The sequence below is a fragment of the Manis javanica genome, chromosome 9, assembly GCF_040802235.1.
Source record: "Manis javanica isolate MJ-LG chromosome 9, MJ_LKY, whole genome shotgun sequence".
Classification (NCBI taxonomy): domain Eukaryota; kingdom Metazoa; phylum Chordata; class Mammalia; order Pholidota; family Manidae; genus Manis; species Manis javanica.
Window position 1 is genome coordinate 67,885,895 of NC_133164.1, and position 24,695 is coordinate 67,910,589.

The 24,695-nt window shown below is 42.6% G+C and overlaps 1 protein-coding gene across 3 annotated transcripts in view; it reads left to right on the forward strand.

The window, feature by feature from the left end:
• Positions 1-3,355: 3,355 nt before the first annotated feature.
• RNF138 (ring finger protein 138) overlaps positions 3,356-24,695 on the forward strand; it is a 45,857-nt gene continuing 24,517 nt past the window's right edge. For all 3 annotated transcript variants that reach the window (XM_073212723.1, XM_073212724.1, XM_073212725.1), the window contains exon 1: positions 3,356-3,612. In XM_073212723.1, coding sequence (XP_073068824.1) covers positions 3,503-3,612 — 110 coding nt within the window. In that variant the 5' untranslated portion in view covers positions 3,356-3,502. The remainder of the gene's footprint in view (positions 3,613-24,695) is intronic.

The following is a 24,695-nucleotide window of genomic DNA, read 5'->3' on the forward strand; positions in this document are numbered from 1 at the left end:
TGCCTTCAGTGAATAGGTTATTTATGTACATGGTCAGAAATAACATTGAACATATTTAACAGCTGGAGCCAAATGGGCACTGGCCATTCAGGCAGGATGACCCAACAGTCAGAATGGTTAGGGTTGAAAGGGCTAGTGGGCTGTACCAGCGCAAAGCAGCCAAATATCCACACTGCACATAGTTCCAATTTAAAAAGACACCAAAGGGTAGACAGTGAAACATGACTCTCCCCCTCATTCCATCCCCCAGCTTCCCAGTTCACTTCTTCAAAGGCAGCCCCTTTCACCAGCAAAACAGGCTTTTGAGGCCTGCAGTAAGAGAAAGCCAGGCTCGGTCAAGAAATTAATTTTCTACATTCATGTATCTCCCTTGCAGACTTGACTGAAGAGTTTTGCATAGGGGAGGGCCTGATCAGCATTAAGTAGCAAGAAGAAAGGTCTGTTCTTTCCAGTCCCAGGAACTATAGTTGGAATAGAGAGAGTAGGGAAAAGGTGTGTTAGAATGAGAAGGGCACAGAGGGCTTGGCAAGCTGACAGCACATTGCCTGGTGAGCTGTGCAGAAACCATCTAGGGGCAGCACTTTGGGCAAATCTAGTGACATGAATGCCAACCACGGAGGAGGAACAGTCTTCCTCCCAGTGTGACAAGGAGGCCCCTAGGGGATGCAGAGATAGTAGCTGTGCATAGATCATGAGGGGCCTGCCGGGTTGTGGGTCCAGGATGATGGTGGCAGACACTCAGCGTGTCCCACAGTGTTGGTGAGGCCGAATCAACAAGAGCACAGCAGGGCCTGGCCACAGCTGAAACCAGCTGGAGTAGCCTTGCCCAGCAGGGAGTGGTTGCAGAGTGCCCAGGAGCACTTTGCAGAAGGCAGCCAACGTTGACCTCACTGCAAAAAATCCCTTGTGCTCCCTCAAGCCTTCCAAATGTCATTTTGAGGGAAGCAGACTGAGGGAGATGGAATATTAAAAGATTGAATGTTTTAACCTAAACTTATAGGAACTGTTTAAATTATTGCAACAGACTAAGTTTATCAAGTTGTTCTAACATTAATGGCTTTCCTCCTACTGCCCAAAGGCAGAGGACGTTTTATTTACACAACTGAATGTTTTTTTGGGTAAATCTGTGACTCTGCCATAGAAGTATCAGGTACGTTTTCATATGAAGTGCTGCAAAGACAGAAAATTGTGTCTTCTGGAGATTACAGTTTACTTTTCTGAGCTTAACTCTTAGAGAGTACATTTTTCTTATATCTGCATTTTTTATGGCTTTCCACATATTACCACTATATGCTCACATCTACACCAAAACACTTAGAATATATGAGGAAGTAATTTTGGGTTAGGGCATGAGTAAGGGTGCCACTCAAAGAGTGAAACAAGTAACATTAAAGTCACAAAATGAATGTCCTGGTTCAGGATTCCCAGGGGGTAAAACACTCTATTAAGTAAAACAAAAACAAAACTTTACTTCCAAAATACTCAAAATGAATAAAATATTATTGGAAATATATTATCAAAAATGAGAATTTTGGGATCCAAGAACCATTTTATGGATGGACTTGAAAAGCACCCAGACTTAAGGCTCTTAGGACCCCTCCCAGCAAGCGCTTTTCCTCCACTCAGGAAATCTGAAGCTAAATTAGCTTTCCTGCTCTGCTTTCCCTGTTCTTGTTAGGGTGGGAACAAACATACAACACATTGTAGTCTGGTAGAGGGAATCAGCTGTTCATTGGACAAACAATTCAGTGAGTACTGTTCTGGGACTGGTCATTTTAAGATGCACATTAAGACTCATTTCCTCCATAAGGTTTTCTCTAAGTCCCCACAAATCCCATTATTCCACTTTGTACCCTCATTATTGTCACTGTTCATAAGAAATGTAGTACTTTGCCAAGTACCCTATTTTTGTCCTTTCGTTTTGATGGATGCCCAAGAGCGCAAACTAGTTGGGACAAAGTTCACGACAACCTACCTAACACCCAGCATAATGCGGAGAACAATGCAGACGGTAAGTGAGCGAAATGAGCGAAGCGATGCGATCCCTGCAGTGCCTCTGTGCGTGGCTCGCTTAAACGACGCTGAGAGCTTTAACGGAGCATAGCCATGAAAACTTTCTTTTCTCACGCTGAACAAGGATGCTTTATGATGTACATTTTCCTTAGGTGCTTCCTCGCGGCTGTGGCCCCGTCCTAGGTTTGTCCATTGTGAGGACACACCAGGAATTAAGCGCCTATTTTACAAAACAGAAACATCTAAATTAGTAATGTTGGTGGTCTGCCTAGATCGACGCTTCCACCTCGTTTTCCTTCAGAGCTTTCGAACAGCACAGCCAAGGTGTTGGGGGAAGACGCCTCTGGGACTGGGACGTGATCGCACTGTTGGGGCGACGCTGAAGCCCTCCCCGGGGAGTTCCTCCGTGACTGCTCCCCAAATGAGTAAGACCCGACGAAAGCTGCTCCTTGCTCTTAACGCCTCGACATAAGCAGGGCATTCTGACAGCGGCAAACGGCAAGGACCACATCTTGAACATGAAGGGGATTTTTTTTGAGGAAGAAATCCTCGAAAAACCCAATACACTAGACAGAGCGGCGAGGAAGGCTGGGCGCCGGCGGACCAGCCGCTTAGGTCACAGTCCGCCCTAGCGCCGCGCGCCGGTTGCTATGGACGCCGCCGCCCGCCGGGACTCGGGGGCCGCAGCGCCCTGCTGCGGGAAGGGGTCTGCGGGCGGCGGTGGGACCCCGGCGCAGCGTGAGCCGGACCGGTGAGCGGGGCCCCCCCTGCCCCCACTCCGTCCCGGCTCGGCGTGATGCCAGCGGCGGCCAAACCGGCAGCCCGAGGACGGCGCCCACAGCCTCTTTACCGCGCGCCGGGGACGTAGCTGCGGTCCTGCCGCTCCGCGGCTCCCGACGCGCGTCTACGCTGGAGGAGAGCGGATGTGGACAGCGAGAGGGGCGGGCGCGGTCCCGCGGCGGTTGAGGAAAGAGGAGGCCGGCGCGGGGCTGCCACCAGGGCGCGGAACCAGGTGAGGGAGCGGGCTCGGCGGGACGCCGCGGGCTGGGGCGCCCTCACCAGCGAGCCGGCCGCTCCCCGCCAGCTCCAAGCCGTTCGGGAGAGCGAGACTGAAGTCGCCCGCCGCTTTCTCGCCCGCAGCGTATAGCCGGCAACGCCTTTCGCCCTGCCCCGCGGGAGAAACCACTGGAGGGCCCGGCCTCCCCCGCGCGGCGGCCTGCCCGTCCTGGGGCTATACTCTTGGGCCGCGTCCCGGCACTCGGCCCCGCCCCTCCTGCGCCCCGCCCCTGGGCGCGACCCGGCACTCGGCCCCGCCTCCTCGCGCTCCGTTGCCTGGGCGTGACCCGTGCTCGGCTCCGCCCACTCGCTCACCGCCCCTTCCCGCCTCTTTCCGGCGCGGCTGCCTCCTGACGCGAGGTCCGTCTCCCTAGTTCACGCAGGCTGGCCGTCCCCGGGCCGCCGCTAGCGCCTTGGTCCTCCGCGACCCGCGATGGCCGAGGAACTCTCCGCCGCCACGTCCTACACCGAAGATGACTTCTACTGCCCCGTCTGTCAGGAGGTGCTTAAGACTCCGGTGCGGACCGCGGCCTGTCAGCACATGTGAGTAGACGCCCCTCCCCCGCGCGCGCCGGCCCCGACCCGGCGGCGACCGGCGGGAGGCGAGCCACCCCCCCCCCCGGCCTGTGGAGCCGCTCGGAGCGCAGGCCGGTCCCGCGCCGCCCGCCGCCCGGGAGCTCGCGCCCCGGGCCAGCGGCCGCCCGGGTCCCCAGCGCCCTCAGGTCCCGGAGGCCCCGCTCGGCCGCGGCCCGGAGGAACTGCGGAAGCGCGGAGCCTTCGTCACCTGGCAGCCTGGGCGGGAGCTCCGGAGTCCGAGCGGCAAGGCGTTCGCCCAGCCCGCGCGCCCCGACACGCCCCGCTTGTAAGTTGGCCCCGCGGAGCCGTCCGCCCTCGGCGGGCCCTGGGCCCGCGGCCCGCCTCCCCGACCGCGCGTTGGGGCGCCCGGGGCGAGCCGGCTGCGGCCCTACTGGGCCGACGAGATTTCCGGGTGCGGACGCGGTAGTTTCCCTTTGTTTTGCCCTCTGCGGATTCCTTGGGGCCTGCGGGGTGGAGACGGGAAGGGAGGCCGCTGTTAGGAGCGGACCGGAACGCGGCCCAGCCCCGGGGCTGAGGTCGGACACAGGGCCAGGTGAGGTGGCCCGGGGCCGGCTTGAAGGGTTTATAGCAAGCTTCGGGAGCATTATGGACGGCGAGTGCCCGTGCGGCTTGGGAGCGCCCTCCTTGTGAAGACACGGAGCCCTCTGACAGGCCCGCCTAGTGGTCAGAGTCCCTGGGGAACTTTTAAAGTAGACATACCAGTTCTCAGGCTCCATTCCAAAATAAAAGAATTTCTGGCAGGTGAGGCCTGGAAACCTTTATTTGAAAAAAATACGCTCAGGGTGGAAAATTCTGTGTGCTTGCAAATAGCCGAAAAGTATTGAACAAGTTTGTAAATCCTCGTTTTCACGCCTTTTGCTTTTTGCGGAGGAGACGTAGGTTTCATGATTTTGTAAAGAAAAGGACTGAATTTTGGGTTCTAAATCAGTAATTTCATTACAATCGTTTGATCCCTGATCCTAACTGCGCCACCTTATTCTGGTGGCCGTTGTGGGAGCCTAGAGTTCAGGATAGAAGTTATGCCAGTAACGTTATGTATTTTATTTTATTTTTTACTTTGGTATCATTAATGTACAATTACATGAGGAACATTATGGTTACTAGACTCACCCCATCACCAAGGCTCCCCCCACATACCCCATCACAGTCACTGTCCATCAGCGTAGTAAGATGCTGTAGAATCACTACTTGTCTTCTCTGTTGCACAGCCCTCCCCATGCCCCCCAATTATACATGCTAATCGTAATGCCCCCTTTCTCCCTCCCCTCCCATTACCTCTTCCCTTCCCACCCATCCTCCCCAGTCCCTTTCCTTTTGGTAACTTTCAGTCCATTCTTGGGTTCTGTGATTCTGCTGCTGTTTTGTTTCCTCAGTCTTTTCTTTGTTCTTATACTCCACATATGAGTGAAATCATTTGGTATTTGTCTTTCTCCGCCTGGCTTATTTCACTGAGCATAATACCCTCTAGCTCCATCCATGTTGCTGCAAATGGTAGGATTTGTTTTCTTCTTATGGCTGAATGATACTCCATACCACATCTTCTTTATGCATTCATCTACTGATGGACATTTAGGTTGCTTCCATATCTTGGCTATTGTAAATAGTGCAGCAATAAACATAAGGGTGCATCTGTCTTTTTCAAACTGGAGGGCTGCATTCTTAGGGTAAATTCCTACAAGTGGAATTCCTGGATCAAATGCTATATCTATTTTGAGCTTTTTGAGGAACCTCCATACTGCTTTCCACAATGGTTGAACTAGTTTACATTCCCACCAGCAGTGTAGGAGGTTCCCAATTCTCCACATCGCCAACATTTGTTGTTGTTTCTCTTGGATGATGGCGATCCTTACTGGTGTGAGGTGACATCTCATTGTGGTTTTAATTTGCATTTCTCTGAGGACTAGTGATGTGGGGCATCTTTTCATGTTTCTGTTGGCCATCTGAATTTCTTCCTTGGAGAACTGTCTGTTCAGCTCCTCTGCCCATCCTTTAATTGGATTATTTGCTTTTTGTTTGTTGAGGTGTGTGATCTCTTTATATATGTTGGATGTCAACCCCTTATCGGATCTGTCGTTTATGAATATATTCTCCCATACTGTAGGATACCTTTTTGTTCTATTGGTGGTGTCCTTTGCTGTACAGCAGCTTTTCAACTTGATATAGTCCCACTTGTTCATTTTTTCTTTTTTTTCCCTTGCCTGGGGAGATATGTTCATGAAGAAGTCACTCATGTTTATGTCCATGAGATTTTTGCCTATGTTTTTTTCTAAGAGTTGTATAGTTTCATGACTTACATTCAAGTCTTTGATCCATTTCGAATATACTTTTGTGTATGGGGTTAGACAGTGATCCAGTTTCATTCTCTTACATGTAGCTGTCCAGTTTTGCCAACACCAGCTGTTGAAGAGCCTGTCATTTGCCCATTGTATGTCCATGGCTCCTTTACTGTATATTAATTGACTGTATATGTTGTTTGGGTTAATATTTGGATGCCAGTTACCTTTTTTTTTTTTTTGGTATCATTAATCTACAATAACATGAAGAACATTATGTTTACTAGGCTCCCCCTTCACCAAGTCCCCCCACATACCCCTTCGTAGTCACTGTTCATCAGCACAGTAAGATACTGTAAAATCACTACTTGTCTTCTCTGTGTTGTACAGCCCTCCCTGTACCCCCCACCCACTATACATGCTAATTGTAATGCCCCCTTTCTTTTTCCCCGCCCTTGTCCCTCCCTACGTCCCCATTCTCCCCCGTCTCTTTCCCTTTGGTAACTGTTAGTCCATTTTTGGGTTCTGTGATTCTGCTCCTGTTTTGTTCCTTCAGTTTTCCTTTGTTCTTATACTCCACAGATGAGTGAAATCATTTGGCACTTGTCTTTCTCTGCCTGGCTTATTTCACTGAGCATAATACCCTCTAGCTCCATCCATGTTGTTGCAAATGGTAGGATCTGTTTTTTTCCTATGGCTGAGTAATATTGCATTGTGTATACGTACCACATCTTCTTTATCCATTCATCTACTGATGGACACTTCGGTTGCTTCCATTATCTTGGCTATTGTAAATAGTGCAGCGATAAACATAGGGGTGCATCTGTCTTTTTCAAACTGGAGGACTGCATTCTTAGGGTAAATTCCTAGAAGTGGAATTGCTGGGTCAAATGGTCTTTCTATTTTGAGCATTTTGAGGAACCTCCATACTGCTTTCCACAATGGTTGAACTAATTTACATTCCCACCAGCAGTGTAGGAGGGTTCCCGTTTCTCCAAAACCTCGCCAACATTTGTTGTTGATTGTCTTTTTGATGCTGGCGATCCTTACTGGTATGAGGTGATATCTCATTGTGGTTTTAATTTGCATTTCTCTAATGACTAGCAATGTGGAGCATCTTTTTATGTGTCTGTTGGCCATCTGAATTTCTTCTTTAGAGAACTGTCTTTTCAGCTCCTCTGCCCATTTTTTAATTGGATTATTTGCTTTTTGTTTGTTGAGGTGTGTGAGCTCTTTATATATTTTGCATGTCAGCCCTTTATCGGATCTGTCATTTATGAATATATTCTCCCATACTGTAGGATACCTTTTTGCTCTATTGATGGTGTCCTTTGCTGTACAGAAGCTTTTCAGCTTGATATAGTCCCATCTGTTCATTTTTGCTTTGGTTTCCCTTGCCCGGAGAGATATGTTCATGAAGAAGTTACATAATTCTTGATATAGTCCCATCTGTTCATTTTTGCTTTGGTTTCCCTTGCCCAGAGAGATATGTTCATGAAGAAGTTACTCATGTTTATGTTCATGAGATTTTTGCCTATGTTTTTTTCTGAGTTTTATGGTTTCATGACTTATATTCAGGTCTTTGATCCATTTCGAATTTACTTTCTTGTATGGGGTTAGACAGTGATCCAGTTTCATTCTCTTACATGTAACTGTCCAGTTTTGCCAGCACCATCTGTTGAAGAGACTGTCATTTGCCCATTGTATGTCCATGTCTCCTTTATTGTATATTAATTGGCTATATATGTTTGGGTTAATGTTTGGAGTCTCTATTCTGTTCCACTGGTCTGTGGCTCTGTTCTTGTGCCAATACCAAATTGTCTTGATTACTGTGGCTTTGTGGAGTAGAGCTTGAAGTTGGGGTGCGAGATCCCCCCCACTTTATTCTTCCTTCTCAGGATTGCTTTGGCTCTTCGGGGTCTTTGGTGGTTCCATATGAATTCTTGAACTATTTGTTCCAGTTCATTGAAGAATGCTGTTGGTAATTTGATAGGGATTGCATCGAATCTGTATATTGCTTTGGGCAGGATGGCCATTTTGACGATGTTAATTCTTCCTAGCTAGGAGCATGGGATGAGTTTCCGTTTGTTAGTGTCCTCTTTAATTTCTCTTAAGAGTGTCTTATAGTTTTCAGAGTATAGGTCTTTCACTTCCTTGGTTAGGTTTATTCCTTGGTATTTTATTCTTTTTGATGCATTTGTGAATGGAATTGTTTTCCTGATTTCTCTTTCTAGTAGTTCATTGTTGGTGTATAAGAAAGCCACAGATTTCTGTGTGTTAATTTTGTATCCTGTAACTTTGCTGAATTCTGTTATCAGTTCTAGTAGTTTTGGAGTGGAGTCTTTAGGGTTTTTTTTATGTACAATATCATGTCATCTGCAAATAGTGACAGTTTGACTTCTTTACCAATCTGGATTCCTTGTATTTCTTTGTTTTGTCTGATTGCCGTGGCTAGGACCTCCAGTACTATGTTGAATAACAGTGGGGAGAGTGGGCATCCCTGTCTTATTCCCAATCTCATAGGAAAAGCTTTCAGCTTCTCACTGTTCAGTATGATGTTAGCTGTGGGTTTATCATATATGGCCTTTATTATGTTGAGGTACTTGCCCTCTGTGCCCATTTTGTTGAGAGTTTTTATCATGAATGGATGTTGAATTTTGTCAAATGCTTTTTCAGCATCTATGGAGATGATCATGTGGTTTTTGTCCTTTTTGTTGATATGGTGGATGATGTTGATGGATTTTCGAATGCCTGGGATGAATCCCTCTTGGTCATGGTGTATGATCCTTTTGATGTATTTTTGAATTTGGTTTGCTAACATTTTGTTGAGTATTTTTGTATCTACATTCAACAGGAATATTGGTCTGTAGTTTTCTTTTTTGGTGGGGTCTTTGCCTGATTTTGGTATTAGGGTGATGTTGGCTTCATAGAATGGGTTTGGGAGTATTCCCTCCTCTTCTATTTTTTGGAAAACTTTAAGGAGAATGGGTATTATGTCTTCTCTGTATGTCTGTTAAAATTCCGAAGTGAATCCATCTGGCCCGGAGGTTTTGTTCTTTGGTAGTTTTTTGATTACTGCTTCAATTTTATTGCTGGTAATTGGTCTGTTTAGATTTTCTGTTTATTTCTGGGTCAGTCTTGGAAGGTTATATTTTTCCAGGAAGTTGTCCATTTCTCCTAGGTTTTCCAGCTTGTTAGCATATAGGTTTTCATAGTATTCTCTAATAAATCTTTGTATTTCTGTGGGGTCCGTCGTGATTTTTCCTTTCTCGTTTCTGATTCTGTTGATGTGTGTTGACTCTCTTTTTCTCTTAATAAGTCTGGCTAGAGGCTTATCTATTTTGTTTATTTTCTCAAAGAACCAGCTCTTGGTTTCATTGATTTTTTCTATTGTTTTATTCTTCTCAATTTTATTTATTTCTTCTCTGATCTTTATTATGTACCTCCTTCTGCTGACCTTAGGCCTCTTTGTTCTTCTTTTTCCAATTTCGATAATTGTGACATTAGACTATTTATTTGGGATTGTTCTTCCTTCTTTAACTATGCCTGGATTGCCATATACTTTCCTCTTAAGACTGCTTTTGTTGCGTCCCACAGAGGTTGGGGCTTTGTGTTGTTGTCATTTGTTTCCATATATTGCTGGATCTATTTTAATTTGGTCATTGATCCATTGATTATTTAGGAGCATGTTGTTAAGCCTCCATGTGTTTGTGAGCCTTTTTGCTTTCTTGGTACAATTCATTTCTAGTTTTATAACTTTCTAGTCTGAAAAGTTGGTTGGTAGGATTTCAGTCTTTTTGAATTTACTGAGGCTCTTTTTGTGGCCTAGTATGTGGTCTATTCTGGAGAATGTTCCATGTGCACTTGAGAAGAATGTGTATCCTATTGCTTTTGAATGTAGAGTTCTTTAGATGTCTATTAGGTCCATCTGTTCTAGTGTGTTGTTCAGTGCCTCTGTGTCCTTACTCATTTTCTGTCTGGCGGATCTGTCCTTTGGAGTGAGTGGTGTGTTGAAGTCTCCCAAAATGAATGCATTGCATTCTGTTTCCTCCTTTAATTCTGTTAGTATTTGTTTCACATATGTTGGTGCTCCTGTACTAGGTGCATATATATTTATAATGGTTATATCCTCGTGTTGGACTGAGCCCTTTATCATTATGTAGTGTCCTTCTTTATCTCTTGTTACTTTCCTTGTTTTGAAGTCTATTTTGTCTGATACTAGTATTACAACACCTGCTTTTTTCTCCCTATTGTTTGCATGAAATATCTTTTTCCATCCCTTGACTTTTAATCTGTGCATGTCTTTGGGTTTGAGGTGAGTCTCTTGTAAGCAGCATATAGATGGGTCTTGCTTTTTTATCCATTCTATTACTCTGTGTCTTTTGATTGGTACATTCAGTTCATTTACATTTAGGGTGATTATTCAAAGATATGTACTTATTGCCATTGCAGGCTTTAGATTCATGGTTACCAAAGGTTCAAGATTAGTTTGTTTACTACCTTACTGTCTGACTTAATTTGCTTACTGAGCTGTTATAAACACAGTCTGATGATTATTTCTTTCCTTTCTTTTTCCTCCTCCTCCATTCTTCATATGTTGTGTGTTTTGTTCTGTGCTCTTTTTAGGAGTGCTCCCATCTAGAGCAGTCCCTCTAAGATACCCTATAGAGGTGGTTTGTGGGAGGCAAATTCCCTCAAGTTTTGCTTGTCTGGGAATTGTTTAATCCCTCCTTCATATTTAAATGATAATCGTGCTGGCTACAGTATTCTTGGTTCAAGGCCCTTCTGTTTCATTGCATTAAATATATCATGCCATTCTCTTCTGGCCTGTAAGGTTTCTGTTGAGAAGTCTGATGATAGCCTGATGGGTTTTCCTTTGTAGTTGACCTTTTTTCTCTCTCTGGCTGCCTTTAATAGTCTGTCCTTGTCCTTGATCTTTGCCGTTTTAATTATTATGTGTCTTGGTGTTGTCCTCTTTGGGTCCTGTCTCTTGGGAGTTCTGTGTGCCTCTGTAGTCCAAGCAACTATTTCCTCCCGCAGTTTGGGGAAGTTCTCAGCAATTATTTCTTCAAAGACCCTTTCTATCCCTTTTTCTCTCTCTTCTTCTTCTGGTACCCCTATAATGCGGATATTGTTCCTTTTGGATTGGTCACACAGTTGTCTTAATATTGTTTCATTCCTGTAGAACCTTTTATCTCTGCGTCAGCTTCTATGTGTTCCGGTTCTGTGGTTTCTGTTCCATCAATGGCCTCTTGCATCTTATCCATTCAGCTTATAAATCCTTCCAGATATTGTTTCACTGCTGTAGTCTCCCTCCGGACGTCATCCCGTAGCTCTTGCATATTTCTCTGCAGGTCTGTCAGCATGTGTATGATTTTTATTTTGAATTCTTTTTCAGGAAGACTGATTATGTCTATCTCCTTCTCAGGGGTTGTGATTTTGCTCTGTATCAAATTTTTCTGCTTTTTCGTGGTGATAGAGGTAGTTTGTAGAGCTGGGGCGAGTGACGGCTGGGGGAATGTCCCTTCTTGTTGGTTTGTGGCCTTCCTCTCCTGGGAGAACAGTGACCTCTAGCGGCTTGTGCTGGGCAGCTGCGCAGATGGGGCCTCTGATTCTTGCCCGGCTGCTATGGAGTTTAGCTCCGCAGTTGCTGCAGCATGGCCTGCCTTGGGCCTCTGCTCCGATATGGCGGAGCCGCGTCAGAGGGGAAACGGCCGGGAGGCCATTTATCTCCGTGAGGGGCCTCTGAGCTGCCCTGCTGCACAGGGGGTTAGGTTTCCCAGAATTCCCTGGGATTCCCAGCTGCTGGGCTAAGTGTCCTGGGACGCTTCCATCCAGCTGTGGGGTCCCTGTCCCTTTAAGACTTTCAAAAAGCACTCGCTTTTCTTTGTCCCCGGGGTACTGGCTGTGGGGACCCACTCACAGATCTTACTGTCCTGTTTCCCTAGTTTATATCACCCCACGCATTCACTGTATCTGCACTCTGGTGCGGATGGCTGGGGGTGGGTGTTCAGCAGTCCTGGGCTCCCCTCCCTCCCCTCTCCAACTCCTCTCCTCCCTCCAGGAGCTGGGGTGAGGGGCACTCGAGTTCTGCCTGGCCACGGCTTGTGTCTTACCCCCTTCGCTAGGCGCTGGGTTCTCGCAGGTGTGGATGTAGTCTGGCTGTTGTCCTGTGTCTTCTGGTCTCTCTTTTAGGGAGAGTTGTGTTTGTTGTATTTTCAAAAATGTATGTGGTTTTGGGAGGAGATTTCCACTGCTCTACTCACGCTGCCATCTTGGGTCCGTCTCTTCCAGGTACTCGCCAGTTACTTTTTTACTGTCAGTGTGAGATGAATGATGGTCTGAAATTACTTTATTATTTGGTATGACAAATGCACATTTTTGGAAAAATATTTTGAGATGTCTACGCGTGTGCACTTTTAACCTGTCAGTATTTGTTACATAACTCAGTGCCACTCCCGTGCTTGTGCTGCCAGTGGGTGGAAGGTAGGGGCTGAAGGCAGAGTGGGGGGATGTGTAGGGTTCTTCAGGACAGAATCATTTCAGTGACTCTTTGGGTCATTGACCTCATAGAACTCACTGTATCATTAGCTCCCCTCGAAGCTTCAGCAATTCATTCTAGTTCACGTCCCTGTGGGACATTTTAAATCACAGTAATTTGGCTTGATGGCAAGGCTATGGAAGAGAGTGGAGGTGATTGTTGAGGACCTTTCTTAAATCATCTCCTTGAGCTTGGATGGGACCAGACGAGATGTGGAAATGAAACATAATGTTGATTAGTGGAACCGGCCACTTCGTGCCCTGTCGCACTCCTCCATCCCCTATTTTACCGTCATATCCTCTCTCAAACACACACACAATGGTTCGAACGTTCTGGCTGAACAATGAATTAAAAGAAGGTAGTGGGACAAAAAGGTTTATTTGGAAGGGGTGGTAAGGGTGGAACATGGTCTCAATTGACTGGAACAAGTTTGGTGGGGAAATATAAGTCTGTTTTAAATAATCTAATTTACAGTGTTATTTGCTGCAGTTAAGTTTTCATTGCTCTTTCAACCACAGAAAAGGATTCGCCCACCGACTTACTCCAAAGGAGCAAATTCCTTATCATTAGGATAACTTGACCAAAATAGAAATTCCCATTTAATCCCTGTTCATTCCTGCAAACAGCAGTTGAGTGCTCTCTGTCTGCCAGGTACAGGGAATACAAAGTGCTCTTTCCCTGGAGACTTTTAGTAAGCTAATGGAGAAGACCTGTGTGTAAATGTGTTTGATGCAGAAGAGATTTGGTTGGAAAACTTTATTTGAGTGTTGAGAACAGGTGTCTGGATCAGCTTTTGAGTTAGAGGAGATTTCCTGCATGAAGTAATACTTGAGGTCACAATTGGTGTTAGGGTCCATTGGGAGATGCCCTCATTAGGTTTATAGCAGACGCCAAGGCAGAGGGGGAGTACAGAGGATGACTACCTGGACTACAGAGTTTGGCTGGAGATGGATGAGTATAGTGGAGATGAAGCTTAGAGATAGATATTGGCAGGAACTTTCTGTGTAAGCCAATGTGAACTTTTTTCTGAAAGGTATAGATACCTGTTCAGTCAGTTTTGGCAGAGAGCAGCATGGTCGTGTTTCAGTTTTAGAAAGTTCACATCAGTGGCATGGTGCCGCTTGGTAGTGGTGAGAATAGTGAAGAAGTCATTCATTGCTGTGTCAAAGAGAAATGGTTAGAACCTGAACCGAGGTAATGAAAATGGGAATGGAGAGAACGATTCTTGACATCTTAAGGAAATTGTGTAAGATCTGATGGTTGTATGTCCAATGGCTAAGTCTATATACAGAGATCTGGAATACATGAAGCTAGAGCTACAATGAGTGTGCATGTAGCTGCGGAGGGAGGTGCATGCCCTGAGAGATGGAAGAGGGCCTAGATAGAACAAGGTGCTGGAAAATGTGTTTAAATATGAAGTGGAGAAAAGAGCAGCGTGAGGAGGAATGGACAGGCCAGGACGAAAACCAGAGTAGAATGTGACGGGGGAAACTAAGAATTTTCAGGAAACATAGTCATCAGTGTTAGATGCCTTAGAGTGGTCAGATGTATAATTTTGAAAAACATGTGAAAATGAATTAAGAATATTTAAGTTCAGCAGGTATTCCAAGTAAGGTTTCAGAAGAAGGTACAGACCACTGGCATACCAGTCAGTATTTATCTTTTTTGGTGTTTTCCTTGTAATTTTCAACCAAACCAAACTTCTGTACACTGTCAAAAGTAAGCTCCATCCCAGTGAAAGTCAGATATAACAAGCTGATGCCTTTCTTTGCTCTTAAAAATGGAAATCTAATCTCCTTGCTTGGGGCATCCTTATAAGGAGGCATCTTTTAAAATGAGCTGATGTAAATCAGCTTCCACTTCTCATTGAGCACAGATTCCTGTAATTCTCTATCTACCTGCTCTGGATTATCCAGTATCTGAATTTTCAGTTTATATTTCTTACAGTCTTAATAATTCTATCGGTATCTTGTGAGCAGTTGTGTTCTCAGTATATATTTCCTTAATTTCTTCTTTCCTATTCTTGTTATAATCCACAAGCCAGGCTTATATGGGTTCTTACTGATAGAATAAATGTGCTTTTGGCCATCTTTTTTCATAAGGTTTTTAAGACCTTATCTAAATCCTCTTGACAAACATTTATAAAATGGCATAATTAAAAAACAACTACGCTATTCATTTACATAACAGAAGAGTACCTAATTTTAAGTCCTGAAGACTTACTTGAAATGTATGATTTTTTTTTTAAGAGTTTAAGTTACTTGGGATGATTTTGGTTATAGACTAGGAAAACAAGAGGTGCTGGATTTATAATTAATTAGTTAATACTAAAATCAAGAGCATGTTGGTAATTTTTTTCTCCCAACAACTGTTGACCAGTCTCTTGTTAGGAGAATAGATAAGAAGAGAAGTTCACCAGGCATCTGCTAGTTTAAAGTTGAGAGAAACTTAAGATAACCTTTTAAGTTCTTTCAGGGTAGTCCACTCTCCTAAAGATGCAGACTCCTTTGATATATCAAAATAGTTTTAATAATCTTGATTTACACTCTTTTCTTCCCCCTTCTACTTTGTTTTGAAATTAGCTCTATCTAGCAAATTCATTAGTCCAGCCAAAAGAAGATGAAGAATAGGCAGTTTTTTCAATCTGAGGAGTTGTGCTTGGTGGGACAGAGGAAATAACGGTAAATTAGAGATAAAAGACCTGAGTAACTTCCCTTGTACTTCTTATCACGGTTCATAATCACATTTTTGGAATCAGATGATTAGATTAATGTCATTCTTAGGAGTTAGACTGTGAGCTCTGTACAGGTAGCAACCTAGATTTACTTATGCTTACTGACCTGTTATGTGCATTCAGTATTGAGTAATGAAATATATGGGTTGGTGCTTGGAGACCACTGCTTACTAGCTGAATCACTTGGTCAAGTCATTCAGGGGTGCTGGGTAAGGAGTGGTGAACAGATCGATGTGATCCCTGCCCTTGGAGCTGGCATTGGTGAGACATTTTAATTAAAACAAACACTTGGATAAACATGTGATTAGAAACTTATGGGGGTCGGAAAGAAAGAGAGAGAGGTAAAGTTGGGGGCAGAGAGAGGGAGGTAGAGAAAATAGCAAGGGTACCACATCTAGGATGGCTTGATGGTCCTTCTGGGCTGTAAGTAATGTGTAGATACTTGTGGAGAGCAGTGTTTGTGTGTAGACTATTCTGGGGAGAGGGAGCATTCTGGGCAAAGACCCTGAGGTATTAGGAACTTTTCAGGGCAGGTAGTAGGAACATGCAATCCTAATAAAGAAGCATCTTTTAACCTTCAACCTCTTAGAGGTGTTTTTTTTTTTTTTTAAGTCTTAGTTTCCTTATCTGTAAAATAAAGGAATTTTTTATTTATTTTTAAGAATTCAAAATAATGAATGTAAAGTTTCTGTAACTCTTCTTATTAGCACAAATTAAGTACTCCATAAATACATACTGCTATTTGTATAAATGTCTTGTTGCTTTCCACAAAATTGAGTTAACTTACAAAATATCATTAGTACTAAGAAAGTGTACACATATCACATTATCTTTGCCAACTTTTTTTGCAATTTTTGCTAGTTTAATACAATTATGATGTCTAGAAGTCACTTAAAGTCTGTTTCTTTAGTTGCTAGCAAGGCTGTCTGCATTTTTCCATATTATATGCTAATTTATAGTTTTATTATTCACAGAGTGTGGTCTGGGAACACTTGTGATCATTTCTATGACTACGTTTTAATGGTGTATTATAATTTATTACTTAAACTTACATTGTTTTCTGCTTTAGTTGCTTTGCTTTCATATGCTATCATGTTATACATTCAAATACGAGGTACTGGATTCTCTAAAGTTACAATGCTAGGCAATTTTTTCTATTTGTTGAATCTTTTTAAAAAATGTGTCCATTTTATGGATTCACTTAGCATCTACTGAGATACATGATGTGTGCCTTTGAATCTTAATTTGCCATTCTTATTAATTTCGCCTCAAAATTTCTTCAAGGGAATCCTTTTTCTGTTGCTTTAAAAGCCTTTTTAAAACAACTTAATTTTTTGGGGACTCTTAACTTCCATTACTTTTGCTGTTTTAGTGCAATATAATAGGGCGTGTTAAATGTTTTTTGGGGATATCATACATACACACTAATCTTTCACAGGACCTGAATTCTCTTAAGTCCCGTCAGAGTAGGGATTTTTGTCACTTCCCCCTGTTTGTATACCTAGTGTATGTTAGGTGGGAAGTACTTAATATGTATTTATCAAGTGAATATTCATTATAAAATATGGACATAAGTAAAAGAAAAATCAGGTTATGTTTATTATTTTTGCTTTTTAAGAATAACTTTTTTACACTTTTTATTTTGAGGTCATTGCAGATTCACATGTAGTTGTAAGAAATAATATGCAACTCCTGTGTTCCCTGACCCAGCATTCCCCAATGTAATATTTTGTAAATATAACCAGTGTATATACATTGATGAAGAACATTCCATCACCACAAAATTGCTCACATAGCCCTTTTTATAGCCACACCCGCTTTCACTCCACTCTTCCTCAGCAGGCACTGATGTTCTCGTGTTCTCCATTTCTGTAATTTTGTCATTTCAGGAATCTTACATATTGCATGACTCTGTAAATACAGTAAAAACCATTCAGTTGTACACTTCAGATGGGTGAATTTTATGGTATGTGAATTATATCTCAATAGAGCTGTTACCAAAAAAAGAATTAGGTACCTTAATGTTACATTAATGGAATCATACAATATGTAACCTTTTGGGATTTCTTTTTCATTCAGCTTAATTCTCTGGAGATTCAGGTTGTTGGATGTGTATATCAGCTGTTAGTCCCTTTATTGCTGAGTCTGCACGCATATGCCTTATGGCTGCTACCACATTCTTGTCTGCCATTCACCAACTGATGGACATCAGGAATAGCCAGTTTTTGACTATTACAAATAAAGTTGCTATAAATATGTGCAGGCTTTTATGTGAACATAAGCCTTTAGTTCTCTGAATAAATGCCCCACCCAAAATGCAATTATTGGATCAAAATGGTAGTTGGATGTTTTGTTTTTTAAGAGCATGCCAAATTGTTTTCCAGTATCTGTACCATTTTATATTCCCATCAGCAATGTACGAGGGATCCATTTTTTGCATTCTCACCAGCATTTCCAGTTGTCATTATTTAAAAATTTTAGCCATGTTAGCAGATGTGTTAGTGATATTTCGTGAATTTAATTTCTGTTTCTCTAATGGCTGATGATGTTGAATATCTTTTTTGTATGCTCATTTGCCGTCTGTGTATCTTCTCAGGTAAAGGCACATCTCTTCATGTCTTGCTGGTGTTGTAATTGGATGGTTTCCTTTGTAATCACTGGGCTTTGAGACTTGGTTATGTGTTCCTAATTTTAGTCCTGTGTTTTTTTTTCCAGTGTGTGGTTTGTCTTTTTATCCTCTTAACAGAGTTAAAAGCAGTGTTTTGCACAGCAAGTGTTTTTAATTTTTAGGAAATCCACTTATTATTTCTTCCTTTTTTGGAATGTGCTTTAAACATTAAGTTTAAGAACGCTGTATAGCTCTGTATTGAGAATATTTTTTCCTGCATGTTTTATAGTTTAAAGTTTTACATTTAACTGTTAGCATCCTATAGCTGCTGTAACAAATTACTACAAACTTGTTGGCTTAAAACAACAGAAACTAATTTTCTACAATTCTGGAGGCTGAAAGTCAGAAATCAACTTAAATGGATCCAAATCAAGGTGTTGGCAGGACCTCAGGCCCCAGGGGCCACACCACTTCAACCCCCACCTCTCTCATAACAGAGCTTTCTCTTTGTGTCAAATCTCTCTGCCTCTCTTACAGAGACACTTCAGATGGCATTTAATACCACATAATTTCAGCTAATTTCCTCAGCCCCAAATGCTTTACTTCAGTTGGATCTGTCCTATGGATGTATCTTTGGATGGCCATCTCCCAGTTTATTACAGTTCTTGATCCTTTTCTAGTTAATTTTTGTATTAGGTAGCTGACTTAGATTGAGGATAATTTTTTTGCCTGTGGATGTCCAGTTGCTCCCACATCATTTACTGAAAAGTCTATCTTTCCTCTATTAAATTGCTTTTGAATCTTTGTTAACCATTTTTGCTTTGTGAGGTACATTCTTGCCAGTCTTTAAAGAAGTTTCAATATTTAATAAAGCCCTCTTTTGCATTTATTACTTTATGTTTATTCAGCTAGAATTTTTGCTTCTTCCTTGTGTCCTTATGTTTTGAGTAAATATAAAGTCCTAAGTTAATATTAAACCTGTTTACTTTTTTAGTTTTTAATATAAATGTTTTTTATTTTTTTTGACGGTTTCAGTAGTCTGTAGTAATGTAGCTAACATTTGGAGAGTTTATGTTGTACAGTTTGTTCAATTCATTTATTACGTGTTGTAATTTTGGGGTTAGTTTTGGATTTTCCAAAAGAACAGTTTTGTCATCTAAGGTGGTTTTTGTTTCTTGCTTTTCTGTATTTTATGCCATTAAATCTTTGTATAGCCATTGCCAATATTTTTGAAAATAAGTGCTAAATAGAAATTGTTGTATTTGTTCTACCTTTAAGTAAAAATTCATTCAACATTTAACTCAACATTTTTTGTACAACTGGTATGTCAGACACTGAGGAAGATGCACCCCTCACAGAACACATGATAAGTAGTTACTTCCTACTAAGTAAACACGTGGCTTCTAGGAAGGGGTTTAAAGCTTTTTAATGACTGATTTATGCTTTAGTGCATTATAATTAATAATATAAATTAACCATATTCTATAATTTAGAACCATATTCTATAATTTATACTTTGTTATCCTTTTGGATCATATCATTAAATATTTTAGACAAGAATAGATGTTGAGCTTTTTGAAGCTTTCTTAGGTACCCTTTAAGATGGTAACAATATAAATAAGAAAATTATAAATAAATTTATATGTAGTATATTTTGAAATTTATAGCTTTGTGCTCTGATAGAAAGCTATATTACACAAAGGAGAATTATTTTAAAGTTCGGTTGTGCTTGGTTTGCTAAGATTTATTTAGTAATAAAAAAAATTATTCCACAGGTTTCTGTTAGACCATTGTGCCTGATTTAGGACTTCTGAGTGTATGCTTATAAGTAAAATTAATGAATCTATAAATTTTTTCTGGCTGGCCTTGTGAGTTGAAATTTAAAGCCCCTATGTATCTCATAAATAGAACTATTTGGATGATGTACTGTATTTGGATATACTTTGAAATGGTGTATACTATATTTGGAATTTTGAAAATTTAACTTTGTAGTGAGTTATGTTAAATATGAATTAGTAAGTGTTTTGAATTTTTTCCTTTCTTGTTTATAAACATTTTACATTTTTTATTTAAAAATAATGACATGTTTCTTGGGATTTATTGGAAGAGTACTTTCTAGATTTCACATTAAATATTATTAAGATCTTAATTTTCTACCTGGTCTAAGCACTATATAAGTATGTTTTTAAATGACACTATTAATTTTAAAATGTAGTGTTTTCTGTTATAAAGGCAATACATATTAAATGTAAACAACAGTAAAATGTAAGAAATGGTAAGTCCCCCCTTCATTCCTATTCCCCTTGCTAGAGGTGTAACCCTTGTTAAAAGATTGGTGTATTTTTTTTCCAGCCTTTTTCTTAGGCATTTATAAACATATATGCACTTAAAAAAGCATATATGGGATCATATGATACACATTACACGACTAGTCTTTTTACACTCAACAAACTACCCTAACTTATCTTTGCCTGTCCTTACCTCTCCTTAATTTCCTATTTATTCCTTCCTTTCTTCCTTTAGATGACTTTTTTCTTTTGAGGATTTCAGTGGAGAAAAGCATAAAGGATAAGGAAACTGACTTCCATGTATCTATCACACAAAATTTAACTACTAACTTTTTAAATATTTTAATCAAAATATTTAAAAAATAGGTAATATATTCGCACAGTTCGAAAAATCCAAAAATACAAACAGGTGTAGAAATGAAGTTTCTTGTTGTCACTCCTTGTGTGCTCCCCTGTGGCACAGTATATGTCACTGTTGATTTTTTCTGGACCCTTTCAGATACCTCATGTATGTGCACACATTCTTTCCCCTCCCTGTTTTTACACAAATGATGGTATATTGTATGCACTGAAAACTGTTATATTTGCTTACAGTGTTTTCCCCAGGGAATATAAAACATTATAAATGTGGTTAAGATTTTCTGTAACAGTAATTATAATGAGTAATACATAATTTTTCAGGCCGAATTCAAACTTTTAAATGTGAATGCATCTACAACAAATTAATTTTTTTGGGTATGTACATTTGAGGTACTTCCCCACCCCCATTCTCCTAATGAGCTCTGTGGTTTTAAGGGATGGTTTTGTGAAGTTCGGCGATCACTAGGGATCCGTGGGTTTGCTGTGTTGCAGCAGAGTTGGGTCTTTGGAGAATATCTGAAAGTGCTGACTTTTCTGCATCTGTAATTTCTGTCACCCAAAAGAAAGTGGTGTAGCAAATGAACATTGGACAAAATTTAATTCAGATACATTACAAAGGAGAGAGTCTCATATGGATAAAAGGAGCAATCATAATCTTTTATGCATCTACCAACATTACAATATAGGTGAAAACTAGCAGAATTGTAGGGAAGGATTGACAGACCCACAATCATAATGAGATATTTAAATCCACTTCTTTGAAAGGGGATAATTTTCACTGATGATCACACAAGGGGAAGATCCTCAAAGTAGAAAAGGATTGGGATGTTCAACTGCTAGATCACATTAACAGATGAAAGGAGAGAAAGCATATGATCATTGCAGTAGATGCTGAAAGCATCTGCTGTTATAAATGTCATAGCAGATTAAGAATAGAATGGAACTTTCTTTGATCCAAATTGTGGGTAGTGTCTTTAAAATCTATAGCGGATACACTGAATGGTGAGCTAAGTGTTTTTCTCATCAGGAACTAGAGAAGGTTGTTTGCTTCACCCCTACCATTTAATATTCCATTCCAGGTTTTAGGCAATTCAGTGGGAAAAGAAGAAATAAGATATACAAAGATGGAAGAGGGAGAGAGAAAATTTTCATAATTTGCAGATTACAAAATTACATACAAGACCTAAGAGAAAAACTGACAAACGATGAGTGTACAGAGGTTAGTGGGTACAAGAGCAGTACACAGAAGTCAGTAACATTTCTTCATACCAACAATAATTAGATAAAGATTTCAATAGGAAAAACTTTACTTATAATGTAATAAAAAGTTTATGAGTATTTAGAATATTAGAATAAATCTAATATACAAAGCTTCTATAGGAAAAATTTTATTGGAAAATGAAAGGTCTGAATAAATGCAGAAACATGACATTTATGGATAGAGCTAATTCAGTAAAATTAGGATGCCAGTTTCTCCCCAGATAATTCTAAAAATGCTAATGTAATTCCAATAAAACCTCAACATGATTTTTTTGGTAGAAGTTGGAGAATTGATTTAAAAATTTAGATGAGTTAATGATGGCGAAAGTATTAAGAACATTTGGAAAAAGTAGAACATAAGATAGAACCAATTCTACCAGGTGGTGAAGGGTCCCCACCAGTAAGATGGCAAACTTCCGGCTTCTCTTCGGGGTCCTCAGCTCCCGCCGGCGCCACCTGAAGCCCAATCACCTCTCGCCCCCCGCCCAATCCCAGCACCTAGCCAACAGCCACCAGCCCCGTAGAAGTGACACCTCAATCAATTCATGCCCCTTCCTATATAACCCAGCACCTTTCCCTAATAAAGCGGAACTCTCCGGTGAATTGCTGCTATGTGTCACTCCTTTCCTTTCATTGGTGCCAAAACCCGGGAGACGGGACACCCCAACTGGGCCCCGTCTTCCCCCTGACACCAGCAGCAGCTTGCCCTCGTCCTCTTTTTCCGGCCCTGGCTCATCACACTCACCACTCCTCTCTGGCCTTTAGGTAAGTTTTCCCCCCGGAGTGGGCGATTCTTCCCCGAGCTATCGCAGTGCCATTGACCGTGATCGTCAGGCAAGGCCCTGACGCTCGGGGATGAGGAGGGAACTCTCCCCACCTCAGGCCTTCACGGCTGCGGCGGACCCTCAGGTCCCTCCTCCGAAAGCCATAAATCCCTGCCTCAGGCCTTCACGGCTGCGGCAGAATCTCAGGCCCCCCCTCCAACAGCCGTAAACAAGGTGACTCCTTTGCGGATGAGAACGCTCCCTTTCCCCGCCCCCTTCTGCTTCTGTTCCGTCCTCCGAAATCTGTTCTGTCTGCCGAAAACGCCTAGCGCTAGGTACCTCGTGACTCCGGCACTCTGCCTTCTTCGGGAAGTCTGGGTGACGACCCACACTTCCCAAGAAATTCCGACTCGTATACGAGTTTCCGCAGACCACCAAGGATCATCGGGGACGCCCTTTGTCTCCTTGCCGTCTGCCTCCGGTCCGAGGATCTCCGTTCGTCTTCCCCTGTTTGTCTCCTTCTCTGTCCTTTAGCCATGGGAGCCTCCTCATCCCTCCCTGAAAGTTCACCTCTTGAATGCCTGCTTAAGCATCTGGCTACCCCCTCCCTGACGCCTGATATAAAACCAAAACTTCTCCATAAATATTGCTCCCAGGATTAGCTGACATACCCCCTAGACAATAACAACCAATGGCCTGCAGGGGGAACTCTTGATCCTAACATCACTCGCGATCTTTTTAACTACTGCCAGCGCCTGAAAAAATGGAAGGAGATTCCCTATATCGAAGCTTTCCGCCTCTTCCTCCCCCAGCCCCCTCCCAAGTTCTCCTAGCCTGCAAGCCGCCGCCCCTGCAAAAGCCACCCGTTCACTCCCTTCCCCTTCTTCTCCTACAACAGCCCTTCTCCCTTCCTTCCCCACCATCTCCTCCCTCATCTCACCTCCTCCGCCTTCATCCCCCCACAGATTAAGCCTGAGCCTTTCAGCCCCCCCTTTAACTAAGTCCCAAGGGCCTCCTCCATCTTTGCCCTCATCACCTGTTTCTCCCCTACGTCTTTGCCCTCATCACCTGTTTCTCCCCTGTTAGGGACCGCCTTTGTCTTCTCACATGTTTGTAGGGAGAATGGGAAAGCACCTTCCCCCATGTCTGAACGCAGCATGGGAAAGCACAAGCTAGAGAACAACTGGTGCAGTCCTTAGAAGTTATCTGTCCACGAAAACATATCTTGCCAAGACTCCTCACTCTGAAAATAGAGAGACCTTGAAGATGTGTAGAAACACCGCCCCTGCTTCTAAATATGCCCTTCCCCCACTTGCCAATGTGGCAAGAATAGAGAACAAAGACATTCCATAAGCAATTAACTGGATCCCTGCTGTAGCACAGTTAGTAGAGCATGGGACTCTTAACCTCAGAGTCATGAGTTCAAGCCCAACTAAAGCAGCAGAGGCAAGCAGCTGGGCTGCAGGCTGGCAACACATGGGTCTGATTCTATCTTTATTTTCTTTGCCCCCCTTCTGCACTTCAGGACCTGCTCGACTAAGCACGGCTAGACCGCGTCACTCCCCCACAGACTGAGCCAGAACCCTTCAGTTCCCCTCAGACTCAGTCCCGAGAGCCTCCCAAAATTATCGCCCCCCTCCGGGAGGTAGCAGAATCCAAAGGCATCGTGCGCGTTCACGTCCCTTTCTCCTTAAGAGATTTAGCCCAACTAGAGAAACGCCTAAGTTCCTTTTCCACTGATCCCATGACATACATCAGGGAGTTTCAATAGACCCTCCAGTCTTACAGCCTCACACATCATGACATTTTCATGCTCCTGGCCAATACTCTCCTCCCTGAAGAGCATAGACGAGTTTGAGACTTCGCCCAAACGCACGCTACCGAAACCCACAGGACTGACCCCACCTATCCCTCTGGCCCCACTGCTGTCCCGGAACAAGACCCACACTGAGATTATAACACCGCCATGGGTCTCTGCTCTCAAGATATTTTTACCTCCTGCTTAATAGCAGGTCTGAAAAAGGCAGCTCGTAAAGTAGTCAATTTTCAAAAGCTCCAAGACATAATTCAAAAGAGAGACGAAACCCCTCCGAGTTCTTAGACAGACTCACTCAAGCCCTATTACACTATACCAGCCTGGACTCAGAAACACCTGAAAGAAGACATGTCCTTATGACATACTTCCTAGCTCAAAGCTACCC